Below are 17405 nucleotides of genomic sequence, written 5' to 3' on the forward strand. Positions count from 1 at the left end.
GGGTTTCAGGAGCTCTGTGTCAGGAACCAGGGTCAGAGGCCAAATACTGAAACAAAAGATGTTCTTACTGCTCTTATCACTTAAGAATTCACAAGGGTTTTAGGATCTCTGTGGCAGGAACCAGGGACAGATACGAATATATATGTATTTCTTATTACAAATCACAATATCATAGACATGATTCCTGAAATTTTCATCATTAGTGGAATATCACCACAGCACTCATTTACTATTTAGTAACTGTGGGAAGGGGAACACAGTTACTTATTATTTTCTATTAATACTTTAGTTAAAATTGCCCCATTAGACACTGAAAAATTAAAATGAAATGTTACGATAGTAATCTTTGTGAAAAGTGGTAATTTGGGAAAGAGCATATCTTAAATTATCCCATGGACTTCAAGAGCATGGAAGGAATGTTGTCGGGATATCCTGAGCCTCCGTGCACCAAACACTTGAAAAATTGTGGGTCTCTGATTCAATGGTGAAGAGTGAAACCTAAGCAGAAAGTGAGATGATGCAAAACACTAACTGTATAAGTTAAATAATGTACTATCATGTACAATTCATAAAATGTGATGAAACAGGCACTTTGCCTCTATGGTCTTCCACTCAAAAACATATAACCCCAGTCTAATCAAGAAAAAAACACCAGATAAATTCCAACTGAGGGACATTCTACAGAATACCACACCAGTATTCAAAACTGTCAAGGTCATCATTAACAAGGAAAGTCAGGGAAATTGTCACAGTCTAGAGGAGCTTAAAGAGACATGACTACTTAATGCAATGTATAATTCTGGATGGGATCCTGGAATGGAAAAAGGACAGTAGCAGAAAATTTAGGAAAACTGAATAAACTATGGACTTTAGTTGATAATAATGTACCAATATTGGCACATTAATTGTAACAAATATGCCATGTTAGCTATGTTAATAACATGAGAAACTGGGAGATGAGTATTTGGGAGCTGTATCATCTTTGCAATTTTTCTGTAAATCTAAAACTCTTCAAAACTGTTTATGAAGAAAATGTACAATGAATAGATCCCTGATATACTTAAATTGTTGACAGGATTAAGCTTCCATTTATGGTTTTCTTTATTTTTGTCTTTTACTTTTGTTTTCCCCAATTAACTTTAGAACACTTTGATAGACAATAAAGGAATTAAGCCTGTGTACAAGTTAAATTTCTATTGTTTTTATGCAGCTGTAGATTCTCAGATACTTGAAATGGCTATTGAGTTTGTAACCCAACTTACAGAAATTAAATACTGTACCTACTTGCCTGCTTCACAGTTGTGTTTTGTTTTGTTTTGCTTTGTTTGAAGCCATTTCCATTACACCATTAACAATTTATTTTATCAATCACTGTGACCAGTTCTAGCAATGAAAGCAGCAAGTTCAATAATGCCTTTTTTTTTTTTTTTTGCGGTACACAGGCCTCTCACTGTTGTGGCCTCTCCCATTGCAGAGCACAGGCTCTGGATGCGCAGGCTCAGCGGCCATGGCACACGGTCCCAGCCGCTCCGCAGCATGTGGGATCTTCCTGGACTGGGGCACGAACCTGTTTCCCCTGCATCGGCAGGCGGAATCTCAACCATTGTGCCACCAAGGAAGCCCCAATAATGGTTTTAATCAAACTAAATATTAGCTCACTAATTTTTCCACTTGTTGAAATATAAATTTTCAACATTCTTTTCCAGTAGGGCACTTTTCCCCCATTCACACAGTGTGTATTCACCATATTCACTTTTTCAGGTTTTTAGAGTTCTTGCCAAGGTTATTATGATAATGTCTATCTCTAATCTGGTAATTCCTAATCTACATATTACTCACTACAGCTTGTGTTTTTTCCCAAATGGCTGGAGTCAAGCTGAGAAATAACACAAATTAACCTACATATATGTTATACTTCTTCTAAATCTCCAATCTCCTTTTGCCAGAAATTAAATATTTGCTTGATTTAATTTTTTGTTTTTAATTCCTTCATCAGCCAACCTTTGGTAAGAATGAGTACATTAATATCACAATTACAGAAAAATGGGTGAGAAAAGAAAGAAGACAAAAAGCTCTAGATTATTGCTCTATAACTCTTAATCAAACTTCAGGACTGATAAAAATACCAAGTGCAATGGAGTATTTACTGATCCTGTGTAGCCTGAGAGGTTTCAAAGTACTGGAATTCTCTCCATTTAGCCAAAGTGAAGCCAGGAGTGAAGTTATTTTGTTCCACAAATATTATCAACATTCTCCAGAATCTTATTTCACTTGGATCCTCAAGGGTTGTGTAGGGAAATCCTTAGGTGGCTTTTACATTAAATGAGACAATAGGCCTATTCTGAAATAAATAAATATCTCAAGTTTGTCTTGAACACTTATTCAAAATAAGTGTTCTAAAAGACTACAATATTGCTTACCAACACTTATTCAAAATAAGTGTTCTAAAAGACTACAATATTGCTTACCAACTTTGAAAAGTGGGTGAAAAGATGTGCATTTCAAAGAACTATATTGAAGGGACTGAGCAAACAAAAAAGTAAGCTAACTCATCAAAATGTTCCACCAAAAGGTGTATTTTACTCTAGATAGATTTAGAAAACTATTTAAAATAAAATAAAACCTTTGACTTTTGAATTAATAAACACACACAATGAATATGTATCTTCATTTCTCAGAGCTTTATTAATACCTATATTAATGAATAAGAAAGCATGCAATACAGAATCTGATATCGAACAATTAATACACATTTGCCACTGGACTACATACTGCCATCCTGGGCCATACAATATCCAACTGTCTCACTTCCAAAGTATGGCTAGAGCTGCTTTGGGATACTGTTCACTTTCAGATGCTGTATGATGTCACAGAGGAGGAATCTTCTCGAAATACAAACATAAATACATATTTCATAAAATTCCAAGTATTTTAAGCAGGGATAGCATAAATTTCACACATTTTATTTGTAAAAGTATCACAGACAATCACTAAACAATTGCCTTCATTATTTTTGTTTTCATTTGTGCACACACATTTTTCTGAGTGGCCTTTTCATTTTACTACTTTTACTGATGTCAACTTGTACTGCTTTTAAAAATCATATTTACTGAAAGCATATGGATGGTTAGTGTAAGAAAGCTACTATGAATGAATATTTTAAGGCCTCTGCATAAAATTGCTCTGGTGTGATAATTGGCATGTTAATGTAAAAAGTTTCCTGTCCAAATATAGTTCAGCTTCTCTTTCTCCCATGTTTTCCAGGGCAATTGTGCCAGTTGGAAATAGGCAAAATAGTCTAATGATTGTGAGAAAAAGTTCATCTATATATAACCATAAATTTGGTTTGGAAAAAATATGAAAGAGGAAAGACAGGAAATGATAACTATAGTGGAAAATATACATCAGAAGAATATAAAAAGAGAAAAGATTAAACAAATAGGTGTTCACAAATGTGGATTAGGAGATATATGCACATTCAGACTTAATACAAACAACAAAAAACTAATGTTGAAATATACATGTGAGTAAAACTTAATTTTCCCGTGACTTTAATGAAAGTGTGTGACAAATATTGGTTTGAGAAGGCAGAGGCTCTTCATAACTGTCACCAGTACACAATAGCACTAATCATTTAGCAACCTTTTTTTTTCTAACCAAATTTACATTACCAAAAATAAAATGTTAAATAATTAGATGAGACTACACAAAATGTACCTTCTAAATGTATTACATTGTTTGTACCATATGTAAGTTTGTTTTTAGTACACTGACACAGTATTAGCTAAAACTTGAAGATAAAGTTCAAGGAAAAAATATGTATGCACTTAGCATATAAGATACACAGTGTTTGAATACATACTTACAAATGTGGTATATTAACATTATAACTAGTAAATTAATGATCACATGTAACTGAACATGGCCACAAAATAGAACAACCAGTCTGACTAAACATATTATTACCATCCTTGTCATTCAGTTATAAGTTCTTATTTCCAACTAAATCAAATCTTACTTTTTTCAAGGGAAATATTTTTGGTTGATGGTAAAATAAGACTTATTGGAGTTCCAGGACTAAATTTTTGCACATTAAAAAAGCCATCTGTGAGTTTTGTCAACCTACAGCTCTGTCCATCCACTCAAAGAAAGAATTTGCAATGTGATGAGAAAGATCTCATCAGATCTGAAACCTTGGACGTTACAGGTTGCCAAGTCCAGACCCAGTGGAAGCTTAGGAAGAGAATGCATAGGGGAGCATAACTGGGCTCACACCCCTTGCCTCTTTGGCTACTTTGAGCCTGCTTCCATTCAAAGCCTCTCTGGTACAAACACAGAAGAGGGTGCCCAGTCATTTAATATTCTAAACACAATCTAAGTCTGACTGTATAATCAGAGTTAGAAAGGACAATAAAAGCATATTTGTTCATTCCTATATCTCTAGGAAAGGTATCAAAACTTCACAAATTTTACATGAGGATTTAAGAGCCACCCATATAACTCAATAAATCACACTATCAGAAAAAAAATCCCAAATATCTAACATTGATTTCTATTCTGATTTTCATTAACATAGATAGTAACTATTCATACTACTGACATTATTTGTCTTTCAGTTTCTCCTTTTTATCTCTTTTTCATTTATTTCTTTTTGTGTGTGTAGATCTTAACTAATAATGTGGAGAAGAAAATGTAGAAATAACTAAAAAAAGAAAAAATAGCACATTATCTTTGCAAGCTTTAGAGGAAAAAGCATTCTAAAATCTACTGGAAGCACCGATTTTGTCATTCTAGGTTTCTTTATCTTCCCCAGGTATAAAATCTTCATTAACCATAGCAACAAGAATACCAACACATATACGTCATCATATTTCAATATCTTCACTTTCAAACATCATCAGTCCTTCAGGACTCACATGCATCTGGAATACCAGGATGCTCCAAATCCCTTTGAATATAACAAACACAAATGAGGGAAAAAAATCAGTAATACTAACTAATTTGAAATTTCAGTAATTAAACTCTAGTAGTTAAAAGTTAAGAAGTTCTACACACCAAATCAGATATGATTTAAAGAGCTTCATAATGGGAACAATATATTCTCAAAATGCTACGTAACCTGCTGGGCACATGAAGAGAAGCTTTCTCAACATTCAATGGAAACTTTCACCAATGAAACTATACATTTACCACAGTTTATAATACAACATTTACACACAGTTTAATCATAAATTACATATCTTCAAGTTACACATTACAAAGTCTACATCTAATTTAAGCAAGAAGAAATATTCACTCCCCCCCCACACACCACAACTAAAACATCAATTGTCTCTTGGTTTAGCGTAATACTGAAATAAATATTTTCAGTTTTGCTATGGATGAAAATTAAGTTGATGGTGTTTCAGTAAATTGATCAAATGTGCACATAGAAGACCACGGACAGTTAAGAGGACAAAAAATAAAATAAATAACAGACAACAGAAGGAAACTAATGTTCCCTAGGAATACTCATGTATTCTTTGCTTAGAATGACATATATTGTTTCATATATGAGATTTTGTTGGTTTATTTTTTTTTGTGTGTGTGTTATTGGGGTATTTCTTTTCAACCCCAAGAGGCAGTCATGAACCCCATTTCTCCCTCTGCACATCTCCTTAAAATTCTATACTGTAACACATTTGATGTAGATTTATAATTATGTCTCTTGAAAAGTTCCTTCCTGACTTTCATCTTGTTATCAGTGGTTTTCTTCAGTAGGTTGAGCTAGAATGACAAAAATCCCTTAGTCTTATAGGTTTAGTATGTGGTTTTATCTACAGTTATGTTTATTTTAATTAGGAGTTGAATACATCCACCTTCTTTATGATTTTCTAAGCTGTTATATACAAATTTCAGAAGATAAAGACCCAATTAATAATGGAATATAGGCTTAAAATGACAGATACAACATGATTTCTGATGCACTTTACACTAAACTACAAAGATAAATTTAACACAAAAAGAAAGAGGCCCTTTTTAGCAAATAATTGCCTAATTTGGGCACAGTTATTGCACTTCAGTGTCTCGAACTCTACTAAAGAGTAGAGAAATAGGTTATAGACGTAAATCTGTACAGTTTTTATAAGTTCTTTACTGAAAATGTATATACAAATTATATCAACAATATATTCTTAAAATAAAGGTAGAAAACATAAAAAACAGACAGAAACAAAAAATATAAGAGATATCTCCACCCCCTATTGGTCATTTTTGCAGAAAAACTAATAACAAAAAAGTGGAGACAACAACAAATATCAAACAAAAAGACAAACAAAAATGCCACCGTACTTAAACCTTCTAACAGTCTAAACAAAAGTTTAGATAGAATAAACGTACTCTTGGAAAATCAGATATTTGTTAGTTTTCCATTAGCTATGTACTGGGTCCACAAAAAACAGAATGGAAAAAAATCAGTAATATTGCACATGTTGGTAAAAATAAATGAAAAAATACAGTGCACCAGAAATAATATATACTATATATTAATATATGCCATGATAAGCCTTTCTGTACAAAAGGGTGCGACTTTTTTTTCAATTTCTTTTATTTTTAAATACACATTCTGAATTAATCAAATTGTAAATTTATTTTTAACTTTTGACTAAGGGTCTAGCTCTAGACTTGATTCTGGTATTGGTTTCTATTTACATAGCTATTTACAAATCTAACAATTTGAAGTATTCATTGAAATTGGATCTTAAACTTTGATTATATACATCCTGTTGGAAAATGTGAAGTAGCTGTTTTAGTTTTATAAAGGATGTTCTTCCATAGTGGGAGAATCACCCCTAGAGGGTCTGGCCTGCTGCCCTGGAGTGAAGGTTTTCAAGGGAATGACTTTAATTGAATCATCACTAGGATGAAGTCTTTCAGACATGGCGTAAAACTGAGATCTTGTACTACCTTGTGCTCCCTGATCAAGAGAAAGTAGTCCATCAGGGCCAGCACTTTGCCCCCAACCTTGCTGCAGACCCATTGGTGGTTGTGCGGGGCTACAATGGAGGGCAGCAGCCTGTGGCAGAGGAGGGCTGTAGTGGATTGTGGCAGCCTGTGCCAGGGGAGGGCTGTAGCGGAGGGCAGAGGCCTGTGCTGGTGAAGGGCTGTGGTGAAGAGCAGTAGCCTGTGCTAGAGGTGGGCTGTGGTGCAGAGTGGAGGTCTGTGCTGGTGGAGGGCTGTGGCACAGTGCAATAGTCTGGGTCACCGGCGGACTGTGGCAGAGCACAACGGTCTGTGTCACTGGAGGGTTGCGCCGGCGAAGAGTGGTCTGCGTCAGGGGTGGGCTGTGGCACAGAGCAGAGGTCTGTGCCTGTAAAGGGCTGGAATGGGTCAGAGAAGCTGGCATCCAGCAGGCATCAGAGTGGCCCAAGATGAGACATTCTTGAGTGCAGTTGTCAGAGGCCTCTTCCAAGGTTGGTTGAACAGTTATTTCTGCAGCTGTTAGGGTGGGAAACAAATAATAAAATTTATGTTTCAAAGGCATATGTTTAATAGCTACTTAAAATAAATCATATTGTTACAGGAACATTTAATAATCTGTATATAAATGCATCAGAGACTTCTAATATTTTCACGATTGGTACTTGATTTGTCAAGAAATAATTCTTACAGTAACATAAATAGCCAGGAGTGGGAGGATGGCATTTCATTTCTATAATTAGGATACTTTGGTTTAGTCTCCCAAATGTAGATATTTTAAATTATGTTTGTGACTGGGAATGGAAGCTGTGGTCATTGATCTCTACACACAAGTCAGTTGAAATATGGTCCTAACACAAAGAGACGACATGAGTGAAACCAGTCACAGAATGGTAAATGGAAAAACCAGTCACAGAAACATGTAATTAACTAACCAATTATAGCTAACGGTTTGGTTAAGAATCTAATTAATTAATCTGAGAATAAATCTAAGAATCAATTAGGTTAATTTGGAAACATAGCTTATTGAACTCTAAGATATGTCTTTTAGTTTCCAGAATGAAATATAGCTGTAATTATCTTAGAGACAATTGATTTCTGTATTCCTCATTTTCTGAAATCATGGCAAATCAGTTTAGCAACATAATTAATTACAGATCCAAAATACTTAGCTCTAAACTACAATACTTTTTAAAACTCCTTTATAAGATTTCTGTAACATTTTCAAATTTCCATAGGTATGAAATATCAATAAGTATACCATACAAAGACTAGCCAAGTAAAGATAGAGTAGCTATATCAATGTAAAAGTTGACTTTAAAGCAAAGAATGCTACTAGCGATAGTGAAGGATATTACATCATGACTTTTTTTTAAAAAAAGGTCATTTCTCTAAGAAGACATAACAATCCTAAAAGTTAAAAATAGAATTCACGTTCCTATAAGTCCTCAACAGGATATAGAGTCCAGGTACTGGCATTATACTATCACACTTAAAGCCAAAGAATAGTATATATCAGAAGTGATTCTCATTAATAAGGCTAATTTTCTCCATTAGATAACCATTTACTTTTCTTCATTTAGAAGGCACTTTAAAAATGTCCCTATGAGCTTAACATTTAAAATATTCTATATTTTTGCACAATTATATTTGGGAAGTATTTGGAAAGGTAGAGTGTTATATATTTCGGGTGACATTAAATCATAAAAGCATGCATGGAAATATATGAACATACATACAACTATACTTTAAAACAAAATTTAATTTCCTCACCATCAGAAAAGCAACTGATCTGGCAGCTTTAAATTTTACAACACAAGACTATATCATAATTTCAACATTGAGTTATTTGCCTCTTTATGATGAGGAAACATACCAAGTCATTTTCACTGAAATATATGATTTATAGAAATTCCTTTTTTAACAGCTTTATTGAGATATAATTCACATGCCATAAAGTTCACTCATTTAAAGTGAATAATTCAATGGTTTTTAGTATATTCACATAGTTGTGCAACTATCACCACAATCAATTTTGGGACATCCTTATCAGTCCCAAAAGAAACCTGGTATCCATTAGCAGTCACTGGCCACTTCCCCCCAAAATCCACAGCCCTAAGTGACCATTAATGTACCTTTTTCTTCGATAGATTTGCCTATTCTAGGCATGTAATATGAGTGGAATCCTTTAAATGAAGTCTTTTGTGACTGGCCTGTTTCATTTAGCATAATGTTTTTAATGTTCACCCACGTTGTAGCATGTATCAGCGCTTCAGTTATATTTTTTATTGCTCAAGATTACACTTTGTATGATTATATCACATTTTATTTATTCATTCATCAGTTGATGGACATTTGGGTTGTTTTTACTTTTTGGTTATCATGAGTAATGCTTTATCAACATTGTATAAAAGTTTTGAGGGAGGGGAAGATGGCAGAAGAGTAAGACGTGGAGATCACCTTCCTCCCCACAGATACACCAGAAATACATCTACACGTGGAACAACTCCTACAGAACACCTACTGAACACTGGCAGAAGACTTGATACCTCCCAAAAGGCAAGAAATTTCCCAGGTACCTGGGTAGGGCAGAAGAATAAACAGATACAAAAGGATAGGGATGGGACCTGCACCAGTGGGAGGGAGCCGTGAAGGAGAAAATGTTTCCACACACTAGAAGCCCCTTAACGGGTGGAGACTGTGGGTGGCGGAGGGGGAAAGCTCTTCTCCGTGGAGGACAGTGCAGCAACAGGAGTGCCGGGGTCAAAGCAGAGAGATTCCTGCACAGAGGATCAGTGCCGACCGGCACTCACAATCCCGAGAGGCTTGTCTACTCACCCACCAGGGTGGGCAGAGCTGGGAGCTGAGGCTCGGGCTTCGGTCGGAGCTCAGGGAGAGGACTGCGGTTGGCAGCGTGAACACAGCCTGCAGGGGGTTAGTGCACCATGGCGAGCCGGGAGGGAGTCCAGGGAAAAGTCTGGACCTGCCGAAGAGGCAAGAGACTTTTTCTTCCCTCTTTGTTTCCTGGTGCGTGAGGAGAGGGGATTAAGAGCGCTGCTTAAAGGAGCTCCAGAGACGGGCGCGAGCTGCGGCTAAAAGCACGGACCACAGAGACGGGCATGAGACGATAAGGCTGCTGAGGCCTCCACCAAGAAGCCTGTGTGTGATCACAGGTCACTAACCACAGCCCCTTTCTGAGGAGCCTGTGCAGATCGCCACTGCCAGGGTCCCGAGATCCAGGAACAAGTCTCCCAGGAGAATGCACGGTGCATCTCAGGCTGGTGCAACGTCATGCTGTCCTCTGCTACTGCAGGCTTGCCCTGCACTCCGTAGCCCTCCCTCCCACCCTGCCTGAGTCCCCGAAGCAGCTGCTCCTTTAATCCCGTCCTGTCTGAGCGAAGAACAGACACCCTCCAGCAACCGACGCGAAGAGGCAGGGCCAAATCCAAAGCTGAGCCCTGGGAGCTGTGAGAACAAAGAAGAGAAAGAGAAATCTCTCCCAGCAGCCTCAGAAGCAGCGGATTAAAACTCCACAATCAACTTGATGTACCCTGCATCTGTGGAAGACATGAATAGACAACAAATCATCCCAAATTGAGGAGGTGGACTTTGAGAGCAAGATTTATTATTTTTTCCGTTTTCCTCTTTTTGTGAGTGTGTATGTGTATGCTTCTGTGTGAGATTCTTTCTGTATAGCTTTGCTCCCACCATTTGTCCTAGGGTTCTATCTGTCAGGTTTTTTTTCTTTCTTTCTTTAAAAATTTTTTTTTTCTTAATAATTATCTTTTATTTTAATAACTTTATTTTATTTTATCTTACTTTATTTTATTTTATCTTCTTTCTTTCTTCCTTTCTTTCTTTCCTTCCTTCCCTGCTTCCATCCTTCCTTTCTTCCTTCCTCCCTACCTCCCTCCCTTCTCTCTTCCTTCCTTTCTTTCTTTCTTCCTTTCCTTCTTTCTTCCTTTCTTCCTTTCCTTCTTTCTTTCTCTCTTTCTTTCTTTCTTTCTTTCTTTCTTTCTTTCTTTCTTTCTTTCTTTCTTTCTTTCTTTCTTTCTTTCTTTCTTTCTTTCTTTCCTTCTTTCCTTTCTACTTTGTCTCCCTTTTATTCTGAGCTGTGTGGATGAAAGGCTCTTGGTGCTAAAGCGAGGAGTGAGTGCTGTGCCTCTGAGGTGGGAGAGCCAACTTCAGGACACTGGTCCACAAGAGACTGCCCAGCTCCACATAATATCAAACAGAGAAAATCTCCCAGAGATCTCCATCTCAACACAAGCACCCAGCTTCACTCAATGACCAGCAAGCTACAGTGCTGGACACCATATGCCAAACAACTAGCAAGAAAGGAACAAAACCCCACCCATTAGCAGAGAGGCTGCCTAAAATAATAAGTCCAGAAACACACCAAAACACACCACCAGACGTGGACCTGCCCACCAGAAAGACAAGATCCACCTCATCCACCAGAACACAGGCACTAGTCTCCTCCACCAGGAAGCCTACATAACCCACTGAACCAACCTTAGCCACTGGGGACAGACACCAAACACCATGGGTACTATGAACCTGCAGCCTGCAAAAACGAGACCCCAAACACAGTAAGATAAGCAAAATGAGAAGACAGAAAAACACACAGCAGATGAAGGAGCAAGATAAAAACCCAAAAGACCTAACAAATGAAGATGAAATAGGCAGTCTACCTGAAAAACAATTCAGAATAATGATAGTAAAGATGATCCAAAATCTTGGAAATAGAATAGACAAAATGCAAGAAACATTTAACAAGGACCTAGAAGAACTAAAGATGAAACAAACAACAATGAACAACACAATACATGAAATGAAAAATACTCTAGATGGGATCAATAACAGAATAACTGAGGCAGAAGAACGGATAAGTGACCTGGAAGATAAAATAGTGGAAATAACGACTGCAGAGCAGAATAAAGAAAAAAGAATGAAAAGAACTGAGAACAGTCTCAGAGACCTCTGGGACAACATTAATCGCACCAACATTCGAATTATAGGGATTCCAGAAGAAGAAGAGAAAAAGAAAGGGACTGAGAAAATAGTTGAAGAGATTATAGTTGAAAAATTCCCTAATTTGGGAAAGGAAATAGTTAATCCAGTCCAGGAAGCACAGAGAGTCCCATACAGGATAAATGCAAGGAGAAATATGCCAAGACACATATTAATCAAACAGTCAAAAATTAAATACAAAGAAAACATATTAAAAGCAGCAAGGGAAAAACAACAAATAATACAGAAGGGAATCCCCATAAGGTTAACAGTTGATCCATCAGCAGAAACTCTACAAGCCAGAAGGGACTGGGAAGACATATTTAAAGTGATGAAGGAGAAAAACCTGCATCCAAGATTACTCTACCCAGCAAGGATCTCATTCAGATTTGATGGAAAAATTAAAACCTTTACAGACAAGCAAAAGCAGAGAGAGTTCTGCACCACCAAACCAGCTTTACAACAAATGCCAAAGGAACTTCTTTAGGCAAGAAACACAAGAGAAGGAAAAGACCTACAATAATGAACCCAAAACAATTAACAAAATGGGAATAGGAACATATATATCAATAATTACCTTAAATGTAAATGGACTAAATGCTCCCACCAAAAGACACAGATTCTCACAATGGATACAAAAGCAAGACCCATATATATGCTGTCTACAAGAAACGAACTTCAGACCTAGAGACACATACAGACTGAAAGTAAGGGGATGGAAAAAGATATTCCATGAAAATGGAAACCAAAAGAAAGTTGGAGTAGCAATTCTCATATCAGACAAAGTAGACTTTAAAATAAAGACTATTAGAAGAGGCAAAGAAGGACACTACATAATGATGAAGGGATCAATCCAAGAATATGATATAACAATTTTAAATATTTATGCACCCAACATAGGTGCACCTCAATGCATAAGGCAAATACTGACAGCCATAAAAGGGGAAATCGACAGTAACACATTCATTGTAGGGGACTGTAACACCCCACTATCACCCATGGACAGATCATCCAAAATGAAAATAAATAAGGAAACACAAACTTTAAATGATACATTAAACAAGATGGACTTAATTGATATTTATAGGACATTCTGTTCAAAAACAACAGAATACACATTTTTCCCAAGTGCCCATGAAACATTCTCCAGGATAGATCATAACTTGGGTTACAAATCAAGCATTGGTAAATTTAAGAAAATAGAAATTGTATCAAGTATCTTTTCTGACCACAATGCTAGAGACTAGATATCAATTACAGGAAGAGATCTGTAAAAAATACAAACACATGGAGGCTCAACAATACACTACTTAATAACGAAGTGATCACTGAAGAAATCAAAGAGGAAATAAAAAAAAAAACTAGAAACAAATGACAATGGAGACACGATGACCCAAAACCTATGGGATGCAGAAAAATCAGTTCTAAGAGGGAAGTTTATAGCAATACAATCCTACCTTAAGAAAAAGGAAATATCTCAAATAAACAACCTAACCTTGCACCTAAAGCAATTAGAGAAAGAAGAACAAAAAACTCCCAAAGTTAGCAGAGGGAAAGAAATCATTAAAATCAGATCAGAAATTAATGAAAAAGAAATGAAGGAAACAACAGCAAAGATCAATAAAACTAAAAGCTGGTTTTTTGAGAAAATAAACAAAATTGATGAACCATTAGCCAGACTCAGCAAGAAAAAAAAGAGAAGGCTCAAATCAATTGAATTAGAAATGAAAAAGGAGAAGTAACAACTGACACTGCGGAAATACAAAAGATCATGAGAGATTACTACAAGCAACTCTGCCAATAAAATGGAAAACCTGGAAGAAATGGACAAATTCTTAGAAGAGCACAACCTGCCAAGACTGAATCAGGAAGAAATAGAAAATATGAACAGACCAATCACAAGCACTGAAATTGTAACTCTGGTTAAAAATCTTCCAACAAACAAAAGCCCAGGACCAGAGGGCTCGACAGGAGAATTCTATCAAACATTTAGAGAAGAGCTACACCTGTCCTTCTCAAACTCTTCCAAAATATAGCAGAGGGAAGAACACTCCCAAACCCATTCTACGAGGCCACCATCACCCTGATACCAAAACCAGACAAGGATGTCACAAAGAAAGAAAACTACAGGCCAATATCACTGATGAACACAGATGCAAATTTCCTCAACAAAATACTAGCAAACAGAATCCAACAGCACATTAAAAAGATAATACACCATGATCAAGTGAGGTTTATTCCTGGAATGCAAGGATTCTTCAATAGATGCAAATCAATCAGGGTGATATACCATATTAAGAAATTGAAGGAGAAAAACCATAGGACCATCTCAATAGATGCAGAGAAAGCTTTTTACAAAATTCAACACCCATTTATGATAAAAACCCTCCAGAAAATAGGCATAGAGGGAACTTTCCTCAACATAATAAAGGCCATATATGACAAACCCACAGCCAACATTGTCCTCAATGGTAAAAAACTGAGATCATTTCCACTAAGATCAGGAAAAGACAAGGTTGCCCACTCTCACCTCTCTTTTTCAACATAGTTTTGGAAGTTTTACCCACAGCATTCAGAGAAGAAAAGGAAATAAAAGGAATCCAAATCAGAAAAGAAGAAGTAAAGCTGTCACTCTTTGCAGCTGACATGGTACTATACATAGAGAATCCTAAAGATGCTACCAGAAAACTACTAGAGCTAATCATGAATTTGGTAAAGTAGCAGGATACAAAATTAATGCACAGAAATCTCTGGTATTCCTATACACTAATGATGAAAAATCTGAAAGTGAAATCAAGAAAACACTCCCATTTACCATTGCAACACAAAGAATAAAATATCTAGGAATAAACCTACGTAAGGAGACAAAAGACCTGTATGCAGAAAATTATAAGACACTGATGAAAGAAATTAAAGATGATACAAATAGATGGAGAGATATACCATGTCCTTGGATTGGAAAAATCAACATTGTGAAAATGACTCTACTACCCAAAGCTATCTACAGATTCAATGCAATCCCTATGAAACTACCACTAGCATTTTTCACAGAACTAGAACAAAAAAATTCACAATTTGTATAGAAACACAAAAGACCCCAAAGAGCCAAAGCAATCTTGAGATCAAAAAACGGAGCTGGAGGAATCAGGCTCTGTGACTTCAGACTACGCTACAAAGCTACAGTAATCAAGACAGTATGGTACTGGCATAAAAGCAGAAAGATAGATCAATGGAACAGGAAAGAAAGCCCAGAGATTAACCCGTGTGCACATGGTCACCTTATCTTTGAAAAAGGAGGCAGGAATGTACAGTGAAGAAAGGACAGCCTCTTCAATAAGTGGTGCTGGGAAAACTGGACAGGTGCATGTAATAGTATGAGATTAGATCACTCCCTAACACCATACACAAAAATAAGCTCAAAATGGATTAAATACCTAAATGTAAGGCCAGAAACTATCAAACTCTTAGAGGAAAACATAGGCAGAACACTCTATGACATAAATCACAGCCAAGGTCCTTTTTGACCCACCTCCTAGAGAAATGGAAATAAAAACAAAAATAAACAAATGGGACCTAATGAAACTTCAAAGCTTTTACAGAGCAAAGGAAACCATAAACAAGACCAAAAGACAATCCTCAGAATGGGAGAAAATATTTGCAAATGAAGCAACTGACAAAGGATTAATCTTCAAAATTTACAAGCAGCTCATGCAAATGAAGAACAAAAAACCAAACATCCCAATCCAAAAATAGGCAGAAGACCTAAATAGACATTTCTCCAAAGAAGATATACAGACTGCCAACAAACACATGTAAGAATGCTGAACCTCATTAATCATTAGAGAAATGCAAATCAAAACTACAGTGAGATATCATCTCCCACCAGTCAGAATGGCCATCATCAGAAAATCAAAAACCATAAATGCTGGAGAGGGTGTGGAGAAAAGGGAACACTCTTGCACTGCTGGTGGGAATGTGAATTGGTACAGCCACTATGGAGAACAGTATGGAGGTTCCTTAAAAACTACAAATAGAACTACCATATGACCCAGCTATCCCACTCCTGGGCATATACCCTGAGAAATCCATAATTCAAAAAGAGTCATGTACCAAAATGTTCATTGCAGCTGTATTTACAATAGCCCAGAGATGGAAACCACCTAAGTGTCCATCATTGGATGAATGTATAAAGATGTGGCACATATATACAATGGAATATTACTAAGACATAAAAAGAAACGAAATTGAGCTATTTGTAATGAGCTTGATGGACCTAGAGTCTGTCATACAGAGTGAAGTATGTCAGAAAGAGAAAGACAAATACCGTATTCTTACACATATATATGGAATTTAAGAAAAAATAATGTCATGAAGAACCTAGGGGTAAGACAGGAATAAAGACACAGACCTACTAGACAACGGACTTGAGGATATGGGGAGGGCTAAGGGTAAGCTGTGACAAAGCACGAGAGTAGCATGGAGATATATACACTACCAAACATAAAATAGATACCTAGTGGGAAGCAGCTGCATAGCACAGGGAGATCAGCTCGGTGCTTTGTGACCACCTAGAGGGGTGGGATAGGGAGGGTGTGAGGGAGGGAGATGCAAGAGGGAAGAGATATGGGAACATATGTGTATGTATAACTGATTCACTTTGTTATAAAGCAGAAACTGACACACCATTGTAAAGCAATTATACTCCAATAAAGATGTAAAAAATGAAAAACAAACAAACAAAAAAAGTTTTTGTGTAGACACAGTTATTCATTTCTCTTGGGAGTGTACCTGTGTATGGAGTTGCTGAGTCATATGGCAACTCTATGTTTAATTTGAAGAAGTGCCAAACTGTTTTCCAAATTGGCTGCACAATTTTACATTGCCATCAGAAATACATGAAAGTTCCAATTCCTCTTCTAACTTTCTGCAAAAATTCAGTTTGAATTTTGTTAAGTATTGTTTTGAATCTGAAGATCATTTTGTGAAGTATTGAACTTTAACAGTATTAAATCTTCCTGTCTTTGAACATGGGATGTCTTTTCAGTTATTTATATCTTTAATTTCTTTCAATAGTTATTTCAAATTTTTCAGAGTAAAAACTTTGCACTTCTTTTGTTGAATTTGCTCTTAAGTATTTTATTCCATTGCAAATCGAATTGTTTTCCTAATTTCTTTTTTGAAATATTTATTGCTAGAGTATAGAAATACACTTGATTTTTATATATTGCTCTTAAAGCCTGTAACACTGCTGAGCTTGATGTTTTAATAGGTTTTTATTGGATTTTGTAGGATTTTCTCTATACAAGATCATATCATCTGCATATAGAGATAGTTTTGCTTCATTCTTTGCAGTATGAATGCCATATATATATATATATATATATATATATATATATATATAGTCTAATTGTTCTGGCTCAAACCTCCAGTATAAT

The 17405-nt window shown here is 36.2% G+C and overlaps 1 protein-coding gene across 6 annotated transcripts in view; it reads right to left on the reverse strand.

Annotated features, from left to right (window-relative positions):
• Positions 1 to 6793: 6793 nt before the first annotated feature.
• Positions 6794 to 17405, reverse strand: part of PCDH11X (protocadherin 11 X-linked) — a 704983-nt gene continuing 694371 nt past the window's right edge. For 5 of the 6 annotated variants that reach the window (XM_060137157.1, XM_060137155.1, XM_060137153.1 and 2 more), the window contains one exon: positions 6794 to 7476. In XM_060137157.1, the coding sequence (XP_059993140.1) occupies positions 6794 to 7476 (683 nt within the window). The remainder of the gene's footprint in view (positions 7477 to 17405) is intronic. The other variant, XM_060137156.1, reaches the window with a different exon arrangement.

This window comes from Lagenorhynchus albirostris, chromosome X (assembly GCF_949774975.1).
Source record: "Lagenorhynchus albirostris chromosome X, mLagAlb1.1, whole genome shotgun sequence".
NCBI lineage: Eukaryota > Metazoa > Chordata > Mammalia > Artiodactyla > Delphinidae > Lagenorhynchus > Lagenorhynchus albirostris.